Source organism: Xenopus laevis, chromosome 2S (assembly GCF_017654675.1).
Source record: "Xenopus laevis strain J_2021 chromosome 2S, Xenopus_laevis_v10.1, whole genome shotgun sequence".
NCBI lineage: Eukaryota > Metazoa > Chordata > Amphibia > Anura > Pipidae > Xenopus > Xenopus laevis.
Window position 1 is genome coordinate 19,261,028 of NC_054374.1, and position 21,564 is coordinate 19,282,591.

The following is a 21,564-nucleotide window of genomic DNA, read 5'->3' on the forward strand; positions in this document are numbered from 1 at the left end:
GATTAGTCGCCAAATCTCCTCTTCTTCGGGGCGACTAATCTCCCTGAACTGCCTTGCCCTGCCTTCCCGCCGGCTAGAATGTAAATCGAAATTGCCAGCGGGATGGCACTCGGAGCGATTCGTTTTCCGAAGTCATCCGAAGTTTCCTCGTGAGGCAATTTTGGGCGACTTCGGAAAACTAAGCGCTCTGAGTGCCATCCCGCCGGGCGATTTTGATTTTCAATTTGCTAAATGGAGCAAATTGTAACAGTTCAGAATCTGCTCTTGGATCGCTGAGCTGCCAGACTGAGACACTAGAGACACGAACATTAAAGTTTAACCTTACATTTTGGGAAAACGTTAAAAAATAAAAGCTGGAAAGCAACTGAAAAAAGTCTTTGTTTATGGAGAACAATCTGAACAACCACTTTTAGGTCAAACACTAATCTGGCCCACGGCTGCTAATCTATGGAGCAGTGCTGACATTCTAACAGCAATCTGCTCGTGTATTACCACCACAAAGCAATTTTGGGATCAAAGGGCTGTTTTCGTTATCCTATAAAATCCCAGCGCCTCTTTGCATTCCTTGACATATAATGTGCAGGGTCTGTGACCCGCACAGATATTTTCTCATTTCAGCAAATAACAGATTGCCATTTCTTTCATCCCCTGTTTTTGTGACTTGCTTTGTGCCGCTTTTCTGCTCACTCCCTGATCTGATCACGATGTGCAGCCCAACGCTATTTTGTTGTCTGGTTGCTGTGGTCCCCCCTTCTCAGCAGTTGCTAGGCAACAAAACACTAATGCCTCTCTCCATCATCTATAGCATGTCCTCTCTTAATATGCCGACAATTGTACAATCTAAGTTGATAATGTGACTATTTTTAACCAACCAAAACCCATCAAGCTCTTATTGTTCTCTGCCTGTGATTTTTCTTCTAATCCAAGAAGCTGGGAGACATCTCGGCACATTGGCTGGTGCACTTGTGCTGGTAACATCAGACTATGGTTGTTTTAACCACCCTGAGGTCTCCTTGTATTACAGAGAATGCCAAAGAACACCAGCCTTTGGAATGGAGTGTGGAAGAAGATACTATTGGCTTGGGGTAAATACACTTTTTTATTACCCTACTCATTCAAAAAAAAAAAAAGTTTTGGATCAGTACGAAATTCATCTATCCTGACAGCCGTAACCTGGGCATCTCTGACAGTAACTCTCATCTTAAACCCATTGTCTCATGAGTTCTAAGCACATTTCCAAAATGCATTCATTAAACTATTTCAGTGGTTTTAAGGTTATTAGTACAGGTATGGGACCTGTTACACAGAATGCTCAGGAACGGGGGCAGTAGGGTGTTAAGGGATAAGGGATCTTTCTGTAATTTGGATCTTAATACCTTACTTTTGATAGAAAATTGTTTAAACATTAATTAAACCCAGCAGAATTGTTTTGCTTCCTATAAGGATTCATTATAACTTAGTTGGGATCAAGTACAAGGTACTGTTTTATCATTACAGAGAATTACAGAAAAATTCAAATTGTTTGATTATAATGAAGTCAATAGGAGACGGCTTTTCTGCATAACGGGTTTCCAGAATCCAATACCTGTAAATGTAATCACTACTGAAAGCGGTAGGGTTTATTTTATGTCCCTTTCTGCACTGCTGGTTCTGTCTTTCGAAACGATACAGCAGAAGTCAGCCTTGCTGTTAATCAGGTCGGCTGCCGCTACATTGTGTCAAAAGTCAGAAACAGTAGGGCATGGAACAGAAAGGGAACAGGCAGATGCTGTACAAATAACTTTAGAACTACAGGTATAGGATCCCTTATCCGGAAACCCGATATCCAGAAAGCTCCGAATTACGGAATGGCTGTCTCCCATAGACTCCATTTTATCCAAATAATCCGTTTTAAGTTTTTAAATATTATTTCCTTTTTTTCTGTAATAATAAAACAGTAGCTTGTACTTGATCCCACCTAAGATATAATTAATCCTTATTGGAAGCAAAACTAGCCTATTGGGTTTATTTAATGTTTAAATGAATTTCTAGTGCATGAAGACCCAAATTACAGAAAGATCCGTTATCCGGAAAACACCAGGTCCCGAGCATTCTGGATAACAGGTCCCATACCTGTGCTAAGAATATATCATTGGTAGGTTGCTTAAAATAGAAATTTATTTTATTATTCAAAATAATATTTTTTGAGATGACATGCCCTAATGCTACAGGTTGTTGTCACGTGAGTATAGTTTTCTAGTGTCCTGCAGGCTGTACACAGTGACACGCTAAAGTATAAGTATGGATCTTTGGGGCCAGAATTTAACATATGTGCGGTTTGAGCTTATTTCTATTAAGGAGTTTATTATTTTCTGTGTAAAGTATGTGTGTGTGTGTGTATATATATATATATATATATATATATATATATATATATATATATATATATATATATATACAGTACATGCACACACAGTATATATATATATATATATATATATATATATATATATATATATATATATTTATATATATATGGTACATGTACACAAGTGTTGCTTAGAGGAGTGTATTTAAACCACTCAGTGTCTATTGAAGTTGATTATTTTAAGCTTTTATAATATATATATATATATATTTGTTATATGAAACGCTGCCTTGTCCTGGTTACCAGCCAGCATGCTTTTCCATCCTCCCCATACTGGCATTGTTCTTTGTGCCACGTTGTTACCCTGCGCTTATTACAGCACTAGCCACTGACGGCAGATATTGCCTTGAATGATTAACTCCACTGCCCATTGGGAAGCCCTGACCTTTTTATTAAACAAATACAAACCCCTTTTATTGATTTACATATTACATATTGCTCTTTTCTGACACTATAAACCCCTTCCAATGTAGGTGTGTGTGTATATAATTGTATGTGTATTTGTGTATGTATACATGTGTGTATTTATATTTGTGTATGTATTTATGTGTGTATAAGGCTGAAATCCAATCATAGAGTGGGTTAACCCTTGGAAGCTATGTCTAGCACGGGATTATAGTGAAGCCGTTACAGGAGTCCTGCTGTATATTAGGGCATCAATGGGTTAAGATGTTATGAGCTCTTTACCCACCCTGGGGTTTCACACTTGCATGGGAACCGTATGTATTTGTGCACACGCTGTAACAGAATGAGCCCCAAGGGAAATTAGACAGCCATGTCAGGGATCCAGTAACACATACACTAGCCAATAAAGAATGATAATAATAATAAATAATAACAGATGACAGGAACAGCACAATACACAACAGCTACTCCAACAGCTAATTCAACTAGGGATGCACCGAATCCACTATTTTGGATTCGGCTGAACCCCCGAATGCTTTGTGAAAGATTCGGCCGAATACCGAACTGAATCCAAACCCTCATTTGCATATGCAAATTAAGGGTGGGAAGGGCTAAAATATTTTACTTCCTTGTTTTGTGACAAAAAGTCACGCAATTTCCCTCCCCACATATTTGCATATGCAAATTAGGGTTCGGATTCAGCAATCCTGCTGAAAAAGGCTGAATCCTGGTTGAATCCCAAACCGAATCCTGGATTCGGTGCATCCCTAAATTCAACACAACCATCTAAATCCTTTATACTCTGTACTGAGGGGTCATACAGTTGCCTATCCCAGATCGGTGCAAATTGTGTAATGTTTTGAGTCTGCGATTGAGGGGCTTCTGTTGCTTGATTCACAGATAAAGGACAAGGAATAAATCCAGTGCCTTTGCTCAAACCCAACAGTTTCCCAAACAGTGGGGCTGGCACCCTGAAGGACCCAAGGGATGGACTGGGGGGCCCAAGCTGAGTGCCATTTAAATTAAAATTAACTCTAGCATAACCATGATGAATATGAATATTTTCATCTTGCTCCTCAACTCTTTTAAGATTTGAATGTGACTCATGGGTAAGTAAGGTTGGGGATACTTGGTCTAAAGTATTTGAGGTTTAGGCAAATATACTAACCAGCCAATGGAGCAGATACAGGGATATGTTGGTTTCCCACTCCTTCATTGCTTATAAAGGCACTTGGCAACCAGGAGCCTATGATATTGCAAACACCTACAGAACTACAACTCCCATAGCAATATACTATATACCAAGGATGCCGGAGGCTGTAATACTCAATCTGCCCAGGTATTCTGAGAGATGCTGTTTGGCTGTAGATGATTTCTTGCCTGTCCTTTATCTAATAAATATGCTACAGAAGGGCATGGAAAGTCAGATCTCTATTTATAGCAGTAAGTGCAGAGCAGGGGGCACTTGACTAAGCAGATGCGACAGCTGGAACAACAGTAAAGCCCCTTAGGCATGTGAATATGCATCAGAATATTTCTTAGGCTACACAAACAGACATGCAAGTTGCATTTCATTTAATTGATATTTTTTCATTTCATTAGTTGATATTTTATTCTAAAATTCCTTTACTGCTGGAAGGTCTATGAGCTAGTGCATAAAGCAAGGACTTTATGGCTAAAGCTTATCACATGACAGTGACTTTAATGCCCTGATGAACATGCTGCTAGTTACATGACTATGGGATTTTCAAACTAATGGATGCATTTCTGATCACATGACTACGGTATTAAGTGATGACTGCACTGGTTAATTATATATATATATAATTTTAAACAAGCTGAAATGCCACTCCTCACAATTCTTATTGGGTTCACGTGGGCAAGGCTTAATTTACATACTAAACAAGGTAGCCCCAGCACTCTCAATATATAACCCCCTGAAAAAAATAAATTCTTGCACAACTGAACTGTAACTTTTTTAAAAAAAGACACTTTTAGTTACAAGCATTTAAGGAGAAAGCCACCACCCCAAAATTTTAATTATATAAAGAAGATGAAATAAAATATATAAACAAGCTGAAATGCCGCTCCTCACCTTTCTTATTGGGTGCACGTGGTCAAGGCTTAATTTACATACTAAACAAGGTAGCTATATATATATATATATATATATATATATATATATATATATATAAATATATATATATATTTATATATATTTATATATTATTTATATAACATATAGAACACGCATATATGAACAATATTATTTCGCTTAATGTGGTTTTATCCTCATCTGCCCTTGTGTCCAAACTGTGGCTGTGCCCAAGGCAAAGAGAGGATAGTGGGTTTTAGAGTTTTGTGAGAGTTAAAGGCCCATCAGTAGGACATCCAGGAGCCACTGGTAGAGTGTCCGAGGAACATACATTCTGGCATCTAAAAAAAATTGCTAAAGGGTTTGTTCAACTTTTAATTTTAATATCAGATGGAGCTCATGGGCAGCAGGGGGTCCACAAAATCTTAGAGGGCCACATTTAGCCTGTACTTCATCTGGACAGCCCAGATATAAACAATTCAGGGGCCTGTAAGGGACTGTGATCCTAGGTGAGAAGAAGAAGAAAGCAGAACAACGGCAAAACTGTGGCTGCTGCAGTATGTTATCATTTATCAATACATTTATCATGGGAACAGTCAATTGCATTTGATTAAAGAAGAGCAAACATTGATAGTGGGGAAACCTGTAGACTTAAGTGGACCAATAAATTAACTGACTGTCACGGGGTGTTTGCCAGTAGACGGAAGGCCAGAAAAGTGTCTGTGCTGCCCAAGAGAGGGGAAGACACAGTTGTAACACAAATATCTTTCATGTGCCCCGTTGTGATATCTATTGTTACCCTGTATCATGAACAGAGAAAGCTGCGGGTGTCCTGTGATCGACACTGCTAGTTAGGGGCTTATACTTCCATAAAATATATATCACCATCACTACCCATTATCCTCCACATGATGCACCTGCAAACAGCCTACCTGTAGTTGTCTGTTGAGAATCGTAGTTTTACAACAGCCTGAGGGCCTGTCGGACTAGCCCACCAGGATACCAGGAAAACTCCCTATGGGACTAGGTGTCAGTGGGCCCTCATGCTGCAAAACATTTGGCTTATTTCATGGCCATTCCCGATTTCTATTAGAACAAAGAGGCTAAATAGATGGAATAATAGATTATAGTATGTAAAGAAAAGAGACTAGGAGAATAGAGGTTGAGTGAGGAGAGGAAGAATAATAGCACTGAGAGTGGGCCCCTTGTGTCCCAGACCTACACTGTTATATAGTATATTTTAGCATCATTAGTTGCACTTTGCCAAACGCCTCCTCAGCTCAGCCGTATCACAGGCCCAGTGTGTTAGGAACCATGTGTATTATAGAAAGTTCTGGTACAGCAGCGCTAATGAATAACATACAAACCAACAAAGGAGCTGCCATTCAGCAAGGGATTCCCATTTATTCCTGCAAGCTCTATAGCACAGCATGGAAACAATGATTGTGGAGTACAGTGTGTACGGTGTGTTATTTCCCTCCCAAACTCACCCAGCTGTAATTATTTACATTTATAAAGTTTTGCTGCCCTGTAAATATGAGAGAAATTCCTCCCTGCTGTTGGTGGAAAATATACAGATCATTTTGAATTCTAATTAAAGGCTAAATACCCTTTTCATAACGGGCGCTTAAATGACTCGTGTTATTGTATGAAAGGAAACGGGCTGTCGAATAACTGCTGAGTCTTTGGTGTGAAGGATTCCAGCTTCAGTTAATGCTCCCTGTATTTGCACTTTAATTACAAAGGAATATTATGAGAAAAGGAGGTTTCTGAAGTTCACATTGAAATCACCGTCATGTGTACAGGTTGCCACTAGATGGCAGTATAGGCAAAAGCCAATTTCATCTTGGGCATCTATTGACCAATTTCCCTGGACACCCAGAGGCAATATCTTTGCTTTTACCCACTCAGGCCAGACGGTGAGACCAAGTGAGCTTGCACACAAGCCATTACACAACTGTCAGGTGCTCAGCCTTTTTCATTTAGCGGAATCAATCTGGGCCTGTTGGTTTCCCCTGAAGGTTTGGTTCAGTCGAACCACTGGTTTAGACAAATATCCTAAGCAGTTTTTCAATATACATTAAACCTGATATTACAGGTTTAATGTGTACTTTTTTTTTATTGCACTGCTGGTTCTGACTTTTTAAACAATATAGATGGTGGCTGGCCTCCTGCCAAGATTCCTAATCATTTTCAGGCCTTGTAATCAGCTGGCTTCTGCTACATTGTTTCATTAGTCAGAACCAGCAGTGAATGCAGAGACTAGTGCGGGACAGACTGCTTTCAGTAGCATTTATATTTAGAATAAGTTTAAGACCGTTGACATTATGCAGTTAATGTTTATTGGAAAGATGTTTCAATTTAAACAGGATGATAAAAGCTGGTGACTCGGGACAAACGAGTCAGCGGGTTATTGGTCCATGTAGGAATGTCTTCAATGGCCTGGCCAACCAATATCTGGCAGCAAACCGGGCAGATATCAACTGGGCCATGTGCTAATTAGCAGATCTATTAGCGTATGGTATGCTCAGTATGTCAGGGTGTGCAGGGCATCAAGGGATGCTCCACTTAAGGTGGCCATACACAGGCCGATAAAAGACTGAGTTGGCAACTTATTGGCCCATGTTTGGGGCCCTCAGATGGGCTTCCCCGATCGATATCTGGACAAAAGTCGGCCAGATGTCAATCGGCCAGGGATAAAAACATGGTTGGATCGCAGACCACATCTGTTTGTTGATGCGGTCCTGCAATTCGACTACCCATATTCCTTTCATTACGATCTGATCATTGGGCCCAAGTTTGGCACAGGGTCGGACTGGGGGGCCCGGGGCCCACCGGGACTGCTGTCCACCCCCCTACTCCCCCTCTCGGTGCACACGCATGAAGGCGCTCATGCGTGAACGGCACCACGTGCATGCGCTGACGGTGCTGCGCGGCGCCGTAGAGAAAACTTTTATTTTGTAAAGAGAGGTGTCTTTGGGAAAAGGGGTCTGGCCCGCCGGGGACCATGAGGGTCGGGGCACACCGAGTTTTTTCCCGGTGTCCCGCCGGATCAGTCCGACACTATGTGGGCATATTGGGGAGAGATCCTCTCCGAGCAGATTTCTCTGTGAGTGGCCACCTTTAGAAACGGCACGCCAGAAAAAACGAAGAAAGAACAGGGCTGCAAGCACTCAAACGGATCCACAGGACCAAAAAAGTTTAAGTTAAAAAATATATCTTTATTTTACAAAGTTAAAAAATGTATACTTGCATCTCCATCCGCCCTACGCGTTTCGTACCCACATGGGCTAGCCCATGATTAAGTGCCCTTGTAGGTAGGGCAGATGGAGATGCATATGCAGATGCATATACATTTTTTAACTTTGTAAAATAAAGATATATTTTTTAACTTGAACTTTTTTGGTCCCGTGGATCTGTGAGTGCCGGACAACCCTGTTCTTTCTTCGTATTAAGTTAACTTTTAGTATGTCATAGAATGTCCAGTTCAAAGCACCTTTTCAATTGGTCTTCATTATTTATTTATTTATAATTATTTGTCTTCTTTTGACTCTTTCTAGCTTTCAAATGGGGGTCACTGTCCCCACCTAAAAAACAAAAACAAATGCTAGAAATGTATTGTTCTTGCTACTTTTTATTACTCCTCTTTCTATTCAGGCCTCTCTTAATCGTATTCCAGTCTTTTATTTAAATTGCTGCATGTTTGCTAGGGTAATTTGGACCCTAGCAACCAGACTGCTGAAATTGCAAACTGGAGAGCTGCTGAATAAAAAGGTAAATAACTGAAAAACCACAAGGAATAAAAAATGAAAAACAAATGGAAATTGTCTCAGAATATCCCTCTCTACATCATACTAAAAGTTAACTCAAAGGTGAACAACCCCTTTAAGAGACACAAAGATGTGCTGAGTTGCTTAGGCCAAGACCATTTTGTCTGTCCTGTTTGAGTGCTGGATTAGTATCCGCCGTGCCAACATGGAAATCAGTGTTGTCTGCAGCATGCATTAATACTAATTACCGATCAGCAATGCAACAAGTGGACTTCAGTGGCGAAGCTCATCCCCAACAATAATGCAAAACTACAATCCAATCATCACGTCTCCCCTGAAAGGCTCCGTGGGGCTGCACTGGCTGTTCCCTGTACAAATGATTCCCAGGAACAGCTGCTAATAGTCCTATAATGATCCTGCCATGGGAACAGAATCAAATTACGCCCCGTCCACTGCAGGTTATTATGGAGGCGCTCCCTGAAATTGGCTTTTAAAGCAATTTGTGCTCTTTCTGTATTTAGAATCTCCAAATCAGAGCTACAATGAACATATTGGCCAGTGCCATTCTTTTTTTTTCTTTTTTTGTCTGTTTGTTTTATCTCCCCTTTATTTTCCCTTGCAGATTGGTAATTAAGAACTAACTGCATCTGGCAGCTGATGCCATGATTCTATTAAAGGGAGGGTTCACCTTTAAAGGGATACTGTCATGGGGAACATTTTTTTTTCTCAAAACTCATCAGTTAATAGTGCTGCTCCACTAAAATCCATTTCTGAAAAGACCAAACAGATTTTTTTATATTCAATTTTGAAATCTGACATGGGGCTAGACATATTGTCAATTTCCCAGCTGCCCCATGTCATGTGACTTGTGCTCTGATAAACTTCAGTCACTCTTTGCTGCTATACTGCAAGTTATATCACCCCTCCCTTTCCCCCCCAGCAGCCAAACAAAAGAACAATGGGAAGGTAACCAGATAACAGCTTCGTAACACAAGATAACAGCTGACTGGTAGATCTAAGAACAACACTCAATAGTAAAAACCCATGTCCCACTGAGACACATTCAGTTACATTGAGAAGGAAAAACAGCAGCCTGCCAGAAAGCATTTCTCTCTCAAGTCACATGACCAGGGGCAGCTGGGAAATTGACAAAATGTCTAGCCCCATGTCAGATTTCAAAATTGAATATAAAAAAAATCTGTTTGCTCTTTTGAGAAATGGATTTCAGTGCAAAATTCTGCTGGAGCAGCACTGTTAACGGGTGCGTTTTGAAAAAAAACATGTTTTCCGATGACAGTATCCCTTTAAGTTAACTTCTAGTATGCTATGGAATAGTCAATTCTAAGCAACTTTGCCCTTCATTATTTTTATTAATAGTTTTTTTAAAAATTATTTGCTATTTTGTTCTGACTCTTTCCAGCTTTCAAATGGGGTGGTCACCGACCCTATCTTAAAACAAATGTTCAGTAAGGCTACAAATGTATTGTTCTTGCTACTTCGTCGGATCGCGCTGAAAACGTCTGTGTAGTCCTACCCTCAATGCGATTGTTCTGCCTTGCTTTCTTGGGTGCATGCAGCTGAAATCTCTGGGTAGCTGTCACTTTAAGCGCAGGAACACAATACAGTAAACAACACATTTTAGGATTTTTTGCTGACGTTTTATTTACCTCCGAAAGTGCGATCACATTCTTTAATGTGCTGCTGAAGTTGTGAAGCTATAACATATGTAGCACTAGAAGGTGACCCAAATAATCATGCTAAGGATCTAGATTAGGCTTGTCATCTGAAATCTGTAAAGGGTATATAAAGACTATTTGTAAATCGAGGTTTAATATTCCGTGAAACATCTGCTCACAGAATATTCAACACGGGAAATCTAATTTTAGTGCAAACACGTCTCTCTCTTCTCTCCGTGGGCCAAAAACCCCTGTCCTGATGTTATTTAAAGGAGTTGTTCACCTTGTTTAGTATGATGTAGAGAGAAATACAACTGTTTTTTATACAATCAAAACTTGCCTCCAAGCCTGGAATTCAAAAATAAGCTCCTGCTTTGAGGCCACTGAGAGCAACAGCCAACTGACGAGCGGTTGAAGCTGCGCTCCCCTGCGTTCCGTTTTTTCTGCGTTCAGCCGCAGGGGAGTGCAGGAATAGACGCATTTAGCTTTTTTCAATGGGGCTGTACTCAACGCAGGTTGAGACGCAACATGCTGCATTTTTCCTGCGTTCGGCGCCTACAAGCGCCTGTGTGAGTACAGCCCCATTGAAAAAAAGCTAAATGCGTCTATTCCTGCGCTCCCCTGCAGCTGAACGCAGAAAAACGGAACGCAGCATCAACCGCTCGTCAGTAAGAGCCCTAAGGCTAGCTATGTGTCGTTATTGATACTTTTTATGACTCCTCTTTCTATTCAGGCCTCTCTTAATTGTATATACAAAAATAGGGCACTCCAAGTATTAGAAAGGGGGAAAAAATTACTTGAACACAGAAAATAGCTTTTTAGGAAATATGAGGTGCAAATAACCCCGGGATAACCCCACAGTCAGTTACCCAAAACCATATACATAAAGAGACAAGGGATGCACACTCAATGAAAAAATACTTAACATGCAGAAGGTGGTATTTAAAAATCTTCTTTTATATAGTATATAGCAGACAAATACATATCAGATAAACTGGAATATTGTACAAAACAGTATTAACACAGATATATACATACCACCAAGTTACAAGATCAAGGCAAAAACAGAACAAACCACATGGAGCAGATACACTTGCCAATGATGAGAATTCCCCAATGTTTCGGCACTATAGCCTTTGTCAAGGGGAATTCTCATCATTGGCAAGTGTATCTGCTCCATGTGGTTTGTTCTGTTTTTGCCTTGATCTTGTAACTTGGTGGTATGTATATATCTGTGTTTATACTGTTTTGTACAATATACCAGTTTATCTGATGTATATTTGTCTGCTATATACTATATAAAAGAAGATTTTTAAATACCACCTTTGCCTACTAAGTATTTTTTTCATTGAGTGTGCATCCCCTCTCTATTTGTGTATCTCTCTTAATTGTATTCCAGTCTTTTATTCAAATCAATGCATGGTTGATAGGGTAATTTGGACCCTAGCAACCAGATTGCTGAAACTGCAAACTGCAAGAGCTGCTGATTAAAAAAAGCTAAATAACCTTAAGGGATTTTACACACGGGCAGTTTTTCCTGCGCTTCTCTGCGTTGTGCTTTCTTCCGTTCAGCCACAGGGGAGCGCAGGAGTAGACGCACTCAATTATTGTGAAGGCGGCTGTACTCACACAGATCTATGTGATGAGCGCAGGTGAAATGCAACATGCTGCGTCCCACCTGCGTTTGGCGCTTATATGCATCTGTGTGAGTACAGCCCCCTTCACAATAATTGAGTGTCTACTCCTGCGCTCCCCTGTGGGAGAAAGCGCTAGGAAAAACCACCCGTTTGTAAGAGCCCTAAAACTACAAGTAATAAAAGATGAAAACCATTTGCAAATTCTCAGAATATCCCTCTCTACATCATACTAAAAGTTAATTCAAAGGTGAACAACCCCTTTACCTCTGTTTCTAAATGGCATCTCCCAGCGACTGTTGGGGGATCGTGGGAATAGTAGTGCAACAGCACCAGGTGAAAAGGCAAAGATGGGTGGATTTATATATAGAAAAATTGAATGAGCCCTTTTTCAGCAGACAGAGTTGGAGCTGGTGGCAAAGGGAAGAGATTCACAGCAAGAAGAAAGAGAAAACATTTTACTAGAGAGTGCAGTGTCTATCAATACAGTAGCGCTCCATAAATTACACATGCGCCGTGCATATTAAATGTGCCGCTTAACTAATTACACATGTACAGTGTTATGAATATCAATGGGCTTGCTGGTGCCCCTGTGTTTACTGACTGCTGGGTGGAACCACTTTATCCCAGGAGGGTGTCAGTCCCGGATTTACCCATCCCAGTGTGATAAACTCTCTATTGAAATCAATGGGAATGCAACGACCTGGGAATAGGGTTAAATTATAACTATTTAGTACAAACTATACCCAGCCATACCTCCCAACTGTCCCTTTTTCGGAGGGACAGTCCCTGTTTTGACAGCTCAACCTGCAGTCCCTCATTTGTACTGGAAAGTCCCTATTTTATATATAAATGAACAGCCAGAAATTAATTAGCTTTTAGAAGAGAGCACAGAACACCTAACAGGTGCAAATAAGATACTTTGCAACAATTTTGAGACACAAAAAAACTGTTTCGATAAGGAGAGTTATTTTCAAACTTTCATAACCTGCCAAATTTTGTGAAATGAACATGGTAATTAGGGGTGTGGTCACAGAAAGGGGCGTGGTCCTATAAAATTTGCTACGTGTTAAAAAATATTTTGTCCCTCTTTTTACTTCCAAAATGTTGGGAGGTATGAGCCCTGTTCAGAGGTCTGTCCTGGCAGCTTCCCAACATGTGTCCCAGGCTACTAATCCATAGCAGTCAATCAAATCGGTGCTTTCATCATTCAAACTACTGAATCACAGACCATTAAAACATAAATGAAGGTCAGTTGCTATGGGTTACAAGATTGATTGCTAGCTATCTGTTACAAGACATGGCAATTCTTGGTCAGGAACACAGAGCATGTTGGAGATCTATTTGTCTGGGGCACGGGGAAATAAAGGGGCCGACTGAAGGTCCCAGGAGTTGACATGGGAGTTTTTAGGTTTTCTCCCTGCCAATACCACTATTGTCTGATACAGTTTACACAATTTTTAAGAAGCTGTTTGTGGTGGGGGCTCACCTTTGAGGTAACTTTTAGTATGCTATAGAATGTCCTATTCCTAGAAACTTTTCAATTGGTCTTCATTATTTACATTTTATAATTATTTGCCTTGTTCTGCCTTATTACAGCTTTCATTGGGGGTCATTGACCCCATCTAAAGAACAACTGCTCTGTAAGGCTACAAATGTATTGTTGTTGCTACATTTGATTGCTCGTCTTTCTATTCAGGCCTCTTTTATATTCCATATAGTCTCTTATTCAAACCAGTGCATGGTTGCTAGGGGAATTTAGACCCTAGCAGCCAGCTGTAATTGCAAACTGGAGAGCTGTGGAATAAAATGCTAAATAACTCAGAAGCCACAAATAATATAAAATTAAATCCTAATGCAAATTGGCTCAGAATATCACTCTCTACATCATACTTTAAATTGAAGGTGAACAACCCCTTTAAACCAGAAATAGAGGCAACATCAGTAATCTTGGGACACAGCTAAATGTTTGCTCCCATTCCTCCCAAGAACCAGCACAGTGGGTCCTTTGTAAGCACAATGGGGACCTACTGTCGTGGAATAGAGAGGGGCCCCAGTTGCTTCCATGCACCAAACCAGAGCAGAGCAGCACAAGGCACCTGGGCCCAGATATTGCTTGCAAAAAAAAAAAAAAAGTGTTAACCCCCCCCAAACTAATCCTAAAAGTCATGAAGCCCCTCCCAGCTGTGTCCTCTTCTGATAAACACCCTATGAATGGTGTACAACAACCAAAATCACAGTCTAAATGTGCCCCTATCTTGCTGGGAGTCAGTAATGTAGCACAGGCAAATGCATTTTTCTTTCTTTCTTTCTTTCTTTCTTTCTTTCTTTCTTTCTTTCTTTCTTTCTTTCTTTCTTTCTTTCTTTCTTTCTTTCTTTCTTTCTTTCTTTCTTTCTTTCTTTCTTTCTTTCCCTTTGCCCTTTAATAGGAGAGATATTTTTACTTGGTTTAAGACAAGATAATTCCACTGCTATCATCACATAGGATTAATGACCCCCCCCCCCTCCAGCCAGCCGGACTCCTAGGGTTCAGTGACCTTTATAATGGAACTTGCACAGACCTCCTCTGTGACTTATAGAATCCTCATTATGTGCAAACAGGCACTGAATGATATGATCTAAATAACTAGTCCTTAGCTCCAGGCCATCAGGGCCCACCAGCTGTTGCACTATGGAAGATGCCAGCATATGAAAACTGAGCACAGGTCTCCCAGCAGGAATCACTGGGCACCATACCTGCTAGGGGCCCCCAATTATTTACCCACTTGTCACCTGGGCCCCTGGGTGGAGGCTCAGGCCCAGGCCAGTAGACCCAAAGTGTGCCTAAAGCTGGCCATCGACCAAAAATAAATCGATACGAATCAAAGTTTGGTACAATTTTTGTACAGTCTGGGTCCCTACATTACATCACTACATTGTTTAGTCTATCGGACAGGTTCGAAGATTTCTGTTGGCTAATGATAATTTCTCTACAATATGACAATATCAGTGGGTGACTGTCACTTGTATCAGTCAGATATAACTTTCATACGATTGCTGTCAGGGCCAGGACATCCTCTGATTTGTTCTTTTATTGCTTTATTTAATATGAATGGTTAGTGGCGGGTTGGAAGATTGAGACGTCTGTTTGTTCGTCAGATACAAGGCTTACATCTGCACGACTATGGCTAAAGGTGGCCATACACAGGGATCTCTCCCCAATTTGCCCACATTGAGGTGGGTGATATCAGGCTGATCCGATCGTGGGCTCTAGGGCCCAATGATCGGATCCGAATGGAGATCAGTACAAGATTACCACGCTTGCACACCCTGGCTCTCCACAATAAGATAACCCGGTGCACTGTGATGGAGGCCTCGGCAACCTCAACAATACGAATACAGGAAGAATTCACTGGCACACAAGGGTTCTTTCAAGCAGGTACAAGCCCTTGCTATATTTTATTTGCAGAGGTGCAACGTTTCGGGGTAAACCCCTTTATCAAGCATGCTTGATAAAGGGGTTTACCCCGAAACGTTGCACCTCTGCAAATAAAATATAGCAAGGGCTTGTACCTGCTTGAAAGAACCCTTGTGTGCCAGTGAATTCTTCCTGTATTCGGATCCGAATGGAGGCCATACGGGTGGTCGGATTGCGGGACCGCATCAACGAAAAGATGCAACCGTGATCCTATGGGATTTTTTACCCTGCCGATCGCCATCTGCCCGACTTTTGGCCAGATATTGATCAGGGACGCCCGTTGGATGGCCCCACACATGAGCCAATAAGCTGCCGACTTGGTCTGTCGGCAGCTTTTATTGGCCCGAGTATGGGGGCCTTTACTTTAGACACATGACCATGACCTTAATTAGCTCAGTCAAACCTCCCAATGTAATACCCCCCACAATGTTCAATCAAACCTCCCAAAAGCACCCATAAGGATCCAGGAATTGTGCTTCTACGTCTTCTATGCAGGAAGTTTAGAAATGGAGACACTGAGGGGAGTCTGAATTTAAGCAAGTTTTTGGCAAGGGCATAGGGGATTCTGGGAGTTGTAGTCTATGAATGCTTTAAAAGCCACATACTTCAGAACACTAAGACTTTAGCAATTGCAATACTACAACTCCCAGAAACTCCCATCAGCAGATGCCATTAGCCTACTTTTATTTTTTTTTTAATTATAAAAAAAAACAGTATTATGTAGTTGCTGGGAGTTGTAGTTCTCCATTATGCCCTACTATAGGGCCATCGCTCAGCAGCATCAGAAGAGTCACATATTGAGCATCTCTGATCTAAGCAAAGAGAGAATTGTCAGAACAGCAATAAAACCAGCGCAGGGAAGCAGGGAGTCATTTGCAGACATTATGCTCTAATAATAATAAAGCCTGAATGCAATTAGTTGTTAATTTCTATAAACTCTTTGTAGCTGCAGGCTGCACCTTTCCCAGCGAGCGACTGCATGTGCTCAGCTCTCTGGGCATGCTGGGAGTTGCCGATTTACAGCATCACTATTTGGAAATCTTTGCACTAATGTTCTAGTAAGATTTATATAGAGAGAGCTGAGCCCACGCTTTCCCTACCACAATAGTGCCATAAATAGCTTTTTGGTCTTTTTTTAAGTCCAGCGTGTGGCTGTGTTGGCTCCTCTTCTGCCCTGCCAGGAGGTTAGAGGGACAGTGACACTAAAAGGGCCACTGTTTGTATATGAAAGGGCCACTGTCACATTTATAGATATATCTCTTTCCATATAGCATGGACCACCGCAGCCTGGGGGTGCAATTGTTTTTGCACTATTCACTTCCTGGTGGGAAACCTCATCCAATATGGAAATAACCCCCCAGATGGATGTTATCAGACGCCACTGCCAGCCTCCTGCTGTTACACCTTCACAAGCTGAGTAATGTCGCTCTATAGCCGTCTGAAGGAGTTAATGTAAATGTTACTGCTTGACTGCAAAATAAACAAACACTTTAGCCTGTGGGTGCATGTGAAATAGGGCAACAATAACAGACTGATATGGAAAGGGCTTGTATTATAAGAGGTGTTAATAGCACACGCTGGGGGTTATTTACTAAAGTAGGGCAGGGCACAATTACTATAATGTTTATAGCAATACAGTGATAGTAGGATCCTCTATTATTGGAAGCAATCCTGGCATCCCATGGCTTCTACAATAGCATCCTGAGGTCCATGTTCCTTTAAATGTCCTTTTGGCAACATGCAAAACTGATCATATTTTGGGGGGGGGGGTGCCCAATCCAGCTGCTCTAGCTCTTACTAAACAATAACCCCCCCCCAACCAAACACCAATGGATTTCCTACAACAAACAGTAGGGATGTATTCCCCATGGATTTGTACAATATTGGTACTTAATGCTGCCATGAGTTCTGGGGATATTATACATGGAACTGGCACTGTATTTATCCTGTCAGGAGCTCTGGGGGTATTATACATGGAATTAACACTGTATTTATCCTGCCATGTGTTCTGGGGGTATTATACATGGAACTGGCACTGTATTTATCCTGCCATGTGTTCTGGGGGTAATATACATGGGATTGGCACTGTATTTGTCCTGCCATGAGTTCTGGGGGTATTATACATGGAATTGGCACTGTATTTATCCTGTCAGGAGTTCCTGGGGTATTATACATGGAATTAACACTGTATTTATCCTGCCATGTGTTCTGGGGGTATTATACATGGAATTGGCACTGTATTTGTCCTGCCATGAGTTCTGGGGGTATTATACATGGAATTGGCACTGTATTTGTCCTGCCATGAGTTCTGGGGGTATTATACATGGAATTGACACTGTATTTATCCTGCCATGTGTTCTGGGGGTATTATACATGGAATTGACACTGTATTTATCCTGCCATGTGTTCTGGGGGTATTATACATGAAATTGACACTGTATTTATCCTGCCATGTGTTCTGGGGGTATTATACATGGAATTGGCATTGTATTTATCCTGCCATGAGTTCTGAGGTTATTATACATGGAACTGGCACTGCATTTTTCCTGCTGTGTGTTCTGGGGGTATAATACATGCAATATATACTGTTTTTATCGTGACATCTGTGCTGGGGTTATTATACATGAAATTTACACTGTATTTATGCTGCCATGCAATAAGGCATATATAATTAATCACTTGTCGTGTCTTTATCATGTTATGTGTTTATGTGCATGTTTTCTGTCGTGTTTCAAAGAAATTGCCAATGCATTTACCCTGCTTGGGTTCTGGGGAATCATATAGAATTTATTCTGGGATACTATAAAAGAATCCATGTAGAAAATGTCAACCTCCCAAAACATTCAAATCACCCCTATCTATGACTACAATTCCTATTACCTTTAACTGATCCAAGGTTTTACAGGGATGCTGGGCATTTGTAGTCCAAACACATCTGAAGTGATAGTTTATTGTACCATCACTCAGCAGCCCAGCGCAGACATACCCTATACCTATATTATGACTTTCCCCTCTCTAGCTATTGTAGAACTATAAGTTCCAAGCACCTCCTAACACCCTTATGTGCTATATAAATGCTGATGTACTACTGCATGGCACTTGGGTTCAAGCTGGCACTTTGTAAATGAGATATAAAAGGTGAATCAGAGAAGGAACACACAACAAGTGGGGCCAATGGTGCTTCTCATTTGCTCGCCAGTCCAGCACAATCCAGTGGCCAGACAACTAAATATAGTCGCAGATGCAACAGCAGCCTGTGGGCTTGGCTCAGTGTTAAGGAGGGAGGGCTCAGGACAAAACTCTCCGGATTTAAATGGGGTTTGGTATTTTAGCAGCAGAGTGCTGAGCTTAGAGCACATCTGTTCCCGCCGCCTGTGATCGGATTAAATGACTCTTGTCGCACGTCTTGAAGCAGCAGCGTCTCTGTCGCACACTCGCTGGGGCCAAATAGGCAATTTCTGCATGGGATTTGCACCCTTTGGAAGGATTTAGCTCCGTTGCAGAGAAGGGGGATCTATCGCTGGCGCTGGGCACAAACCTTTAATTACCTTGGGGCTGCCGGGTCTTTAAACGTATTGGGAGGCACTGACAGACCTGCTGGCGCTCTGAGAGGTGTGTGGGTGCTGCTGGGACCGCTGTAAACTTGTATGGGACACTGAGCACCCACTCACCTGCCAAGGGAAACACCGTGTAGAACTCGCACTGAGGAGTGTCTTGTATTTGGGTTAAATGGGATCGACACCACTGGGGTTATTTAACTGCTGAAGTGCTGCAGGCAGGGGACACTGTGCACCCAGTTGAACTGCTGCTGCTACTAGAAAGTGCATGCAATTTGTGTTCAGGGGACACTGCTGAACTACTGCTGATAATAGAAATTGCATGAAATTTGTGTTGCAGAGGACACTGTGCACCCAGTTGAACTGCTGCTGCTACCAGAAAGTACATGGGATTTGTGTTGCAGGGGAAACTCTGCTGAACTGCTGCTGCTACTGGAAAGTGCATGGAATTTGTGTTGCAGGGGACACTCAGCTGAACTGCTGCTACTGCTACTAGGAAGTGTATGGGATCTGTGTTGCAGGCAGCATTGTGCACCCAGTCGAACTGCTGCTACTAGGCGGTGTATAGGATCTGTGCTGCAGGGGACACTGTACTCTCAACTGAACTGTTGGCACTAGGAAGTGAGTGGGATTTGTACTGTAGGGTGTCCCTCTCTGCTGCTCTTTCTAAGTTTAAGGCTGCCACCACTATAAAGTTAGATGAGAGCTGTGCTGCTGTGCACTGCAGGGTACACTGACTAAATCAGACTTTGGAATTGTTCAGCACTCAGTTGGATCCTCTGTCTCCTCAGGATGCCGGCTGCAGCTGGGGACGGACTCAGCGAGTCCCCCTCCAGGTTCTTGGCTGGGGAGAAGCCCCCTGTACACCTGGAAGAGACCTTCCTGCCGGCCTGTGTCAGCACTGTGTCCCGGGAGACTCTGCGCAACTTCCAACATACCAAGCGGGTCGGCAGCTACCTGATCGGGAAGAAATTGGGAGAAGGGTCGTTTGCCAAAGTCCGAGAGGGGCTGCATGTGGGCACCGGAGAGAAGGTAAGCACCTCAGAACTTTATTTCATACCTGCTCTGCTAAATCTCATGGGGGTAACTCTTAAAGGGATTGCTCACCATTGAGTTAACTTTTACTATGATGTAGAGCAGTGATCCCCAACCAGTAGCTCATGAGTAACATGTTGCTCTCCAAACCCTTGGATGTTGCTTCCAGTGGCCTCAAAGCAGGTGATTATTTTTGAATTCCAGGCTTGGAGGCAAGTTTTGGTTGTATAAAAACCAGGTGCACTGCCAACAGAGTCTCAATGTAGGTTGACAATCCACATAGGGGCTACCAATTGGCCAATCACAACACTTATTTGGCACCCCAAGAACATTTTTCATGCTTGTGTTGCTGCCAACTCCTTTTTCTTCTGAATGTTGCTCATGGGTTCAAAAGGTTGGGGACCCCTGATGTAGAGAGTGCTATTTCATCTATTTCTGATTGCTAGGTTCCAAATTACCCTAGTAACCATGCATTGTAGTGATGTGTGGGCTGGCCGATAAACCCGCGGGTCTGGCAGGTTCGGGCCGACCTTGCACCCGACGACTTCCGGGTTGAACTTTTATAGACGCGTGCCCTGGTCCTTTCGTGACTTCATCGGCAGGGCGGGTCAGCGTGGGTCTATAAAGGGAACCTGGAAGTTGGTCTCGGGTGCGGGTTGAGAAAACCCCGACCCGCACATCACTAATGCATTGATATGAATAAGAGACTGGAATATGAAGCGGAGAGGCCTGAATAGAAAGATGAGTAATAAAAAGTAACAATAAATTTGTAGCCTTACAGCGGGCATTTGTTTTTAGATGGGGTCTGTGACCCCCACTGAAAGCTGGAAAGCACCAGAAGCAGAAAGCAAATAATTCAAAAACTCTAAAAAAAAAAAAAAAAATTAAAGCCAATGAAAATTGGAAGTGACCCTTTAAAATTGGGTGTCTGAGTTGAATTATTGTATAATAGAGGAAAATGCTGTGAATTATACAGGATTTATTATTAAACTCTACTGTAGCTAACAGATCAAGTGCTGGCTGTCAGCCAAAAGAGTTGTATCTTAATCCTGGTAGCAGAATGCATTCTAGTTACTCTAGTGTTCAATTGCATCGGCTCTCTGCTTTCATGAAAGCTGCTGCAGAACTTCTTAGGGGCTGTTGGGTTTTGTAGTTTAAAAATACCTGGGAGACCACAGGTTGCCCAGCCTTGGTTTTTTTGTTGTCACTATATCAGTATTTTCCTAGGGAAGCTTCATTTACGCATTTATTACCTGGAGTGATTTCTCCATCCTTCTTGTTTGTGTGTGTGAGAGAGAATTTGCCTGGGGCCACATCAAAGGCCGGAATATGCAAACCACACAAATAGAAAAATTGCTGCACACTTGGTTCAACAAAAGGTGAAAGACAAAACGATTATTAGTCAATCACAGAAACCCACCATGTAAAGGGCTGACATTATGCAGAACACTAGGGGGGCTGATATGGTAAAGTAATTAGCAAGAATAATGCTGCAACTGAACATGCTAAATGGCAATTCATTTAGATG

The 21,564-nt window shown here is 41.9% G+C and overlaps 1 protein-coding gene across 2 annotated transcripts in view; it reads left to right on the forward strand.

Annotated features, from left to right (window-relative positions):
* Window positions 1-949: 949 nt before the first annotated feature.
* Window positions 950-21,564, forward strand: part of hunk.S (hormonally up-regulated Neu-associated kinase S homeolog) — a 67,045-nt gene continuing 46,430 nt past the window's right edge. The window contains exons 1-2 of one of the 2 annotated variants that reach the window (XM_041583397.1): window positions 950-1,085; window positions 19,793-20,033. In XM_041583397.1, the coding sequence (XP_041439331.1) occupies window positions 985-1,085; window positions 19,793-20,033 (342 nt within the window). In that variant the 5' untranslated portion in view covers window positions 950-984. Of the gene's footprint in view, window positions 1,086-18,651; window positions 19,623-19,792; window positions 20,034-21,564 lie in introns of those variants that run through there. The other variant, XM_018248873.2, reaches the window with a different exon arrangement.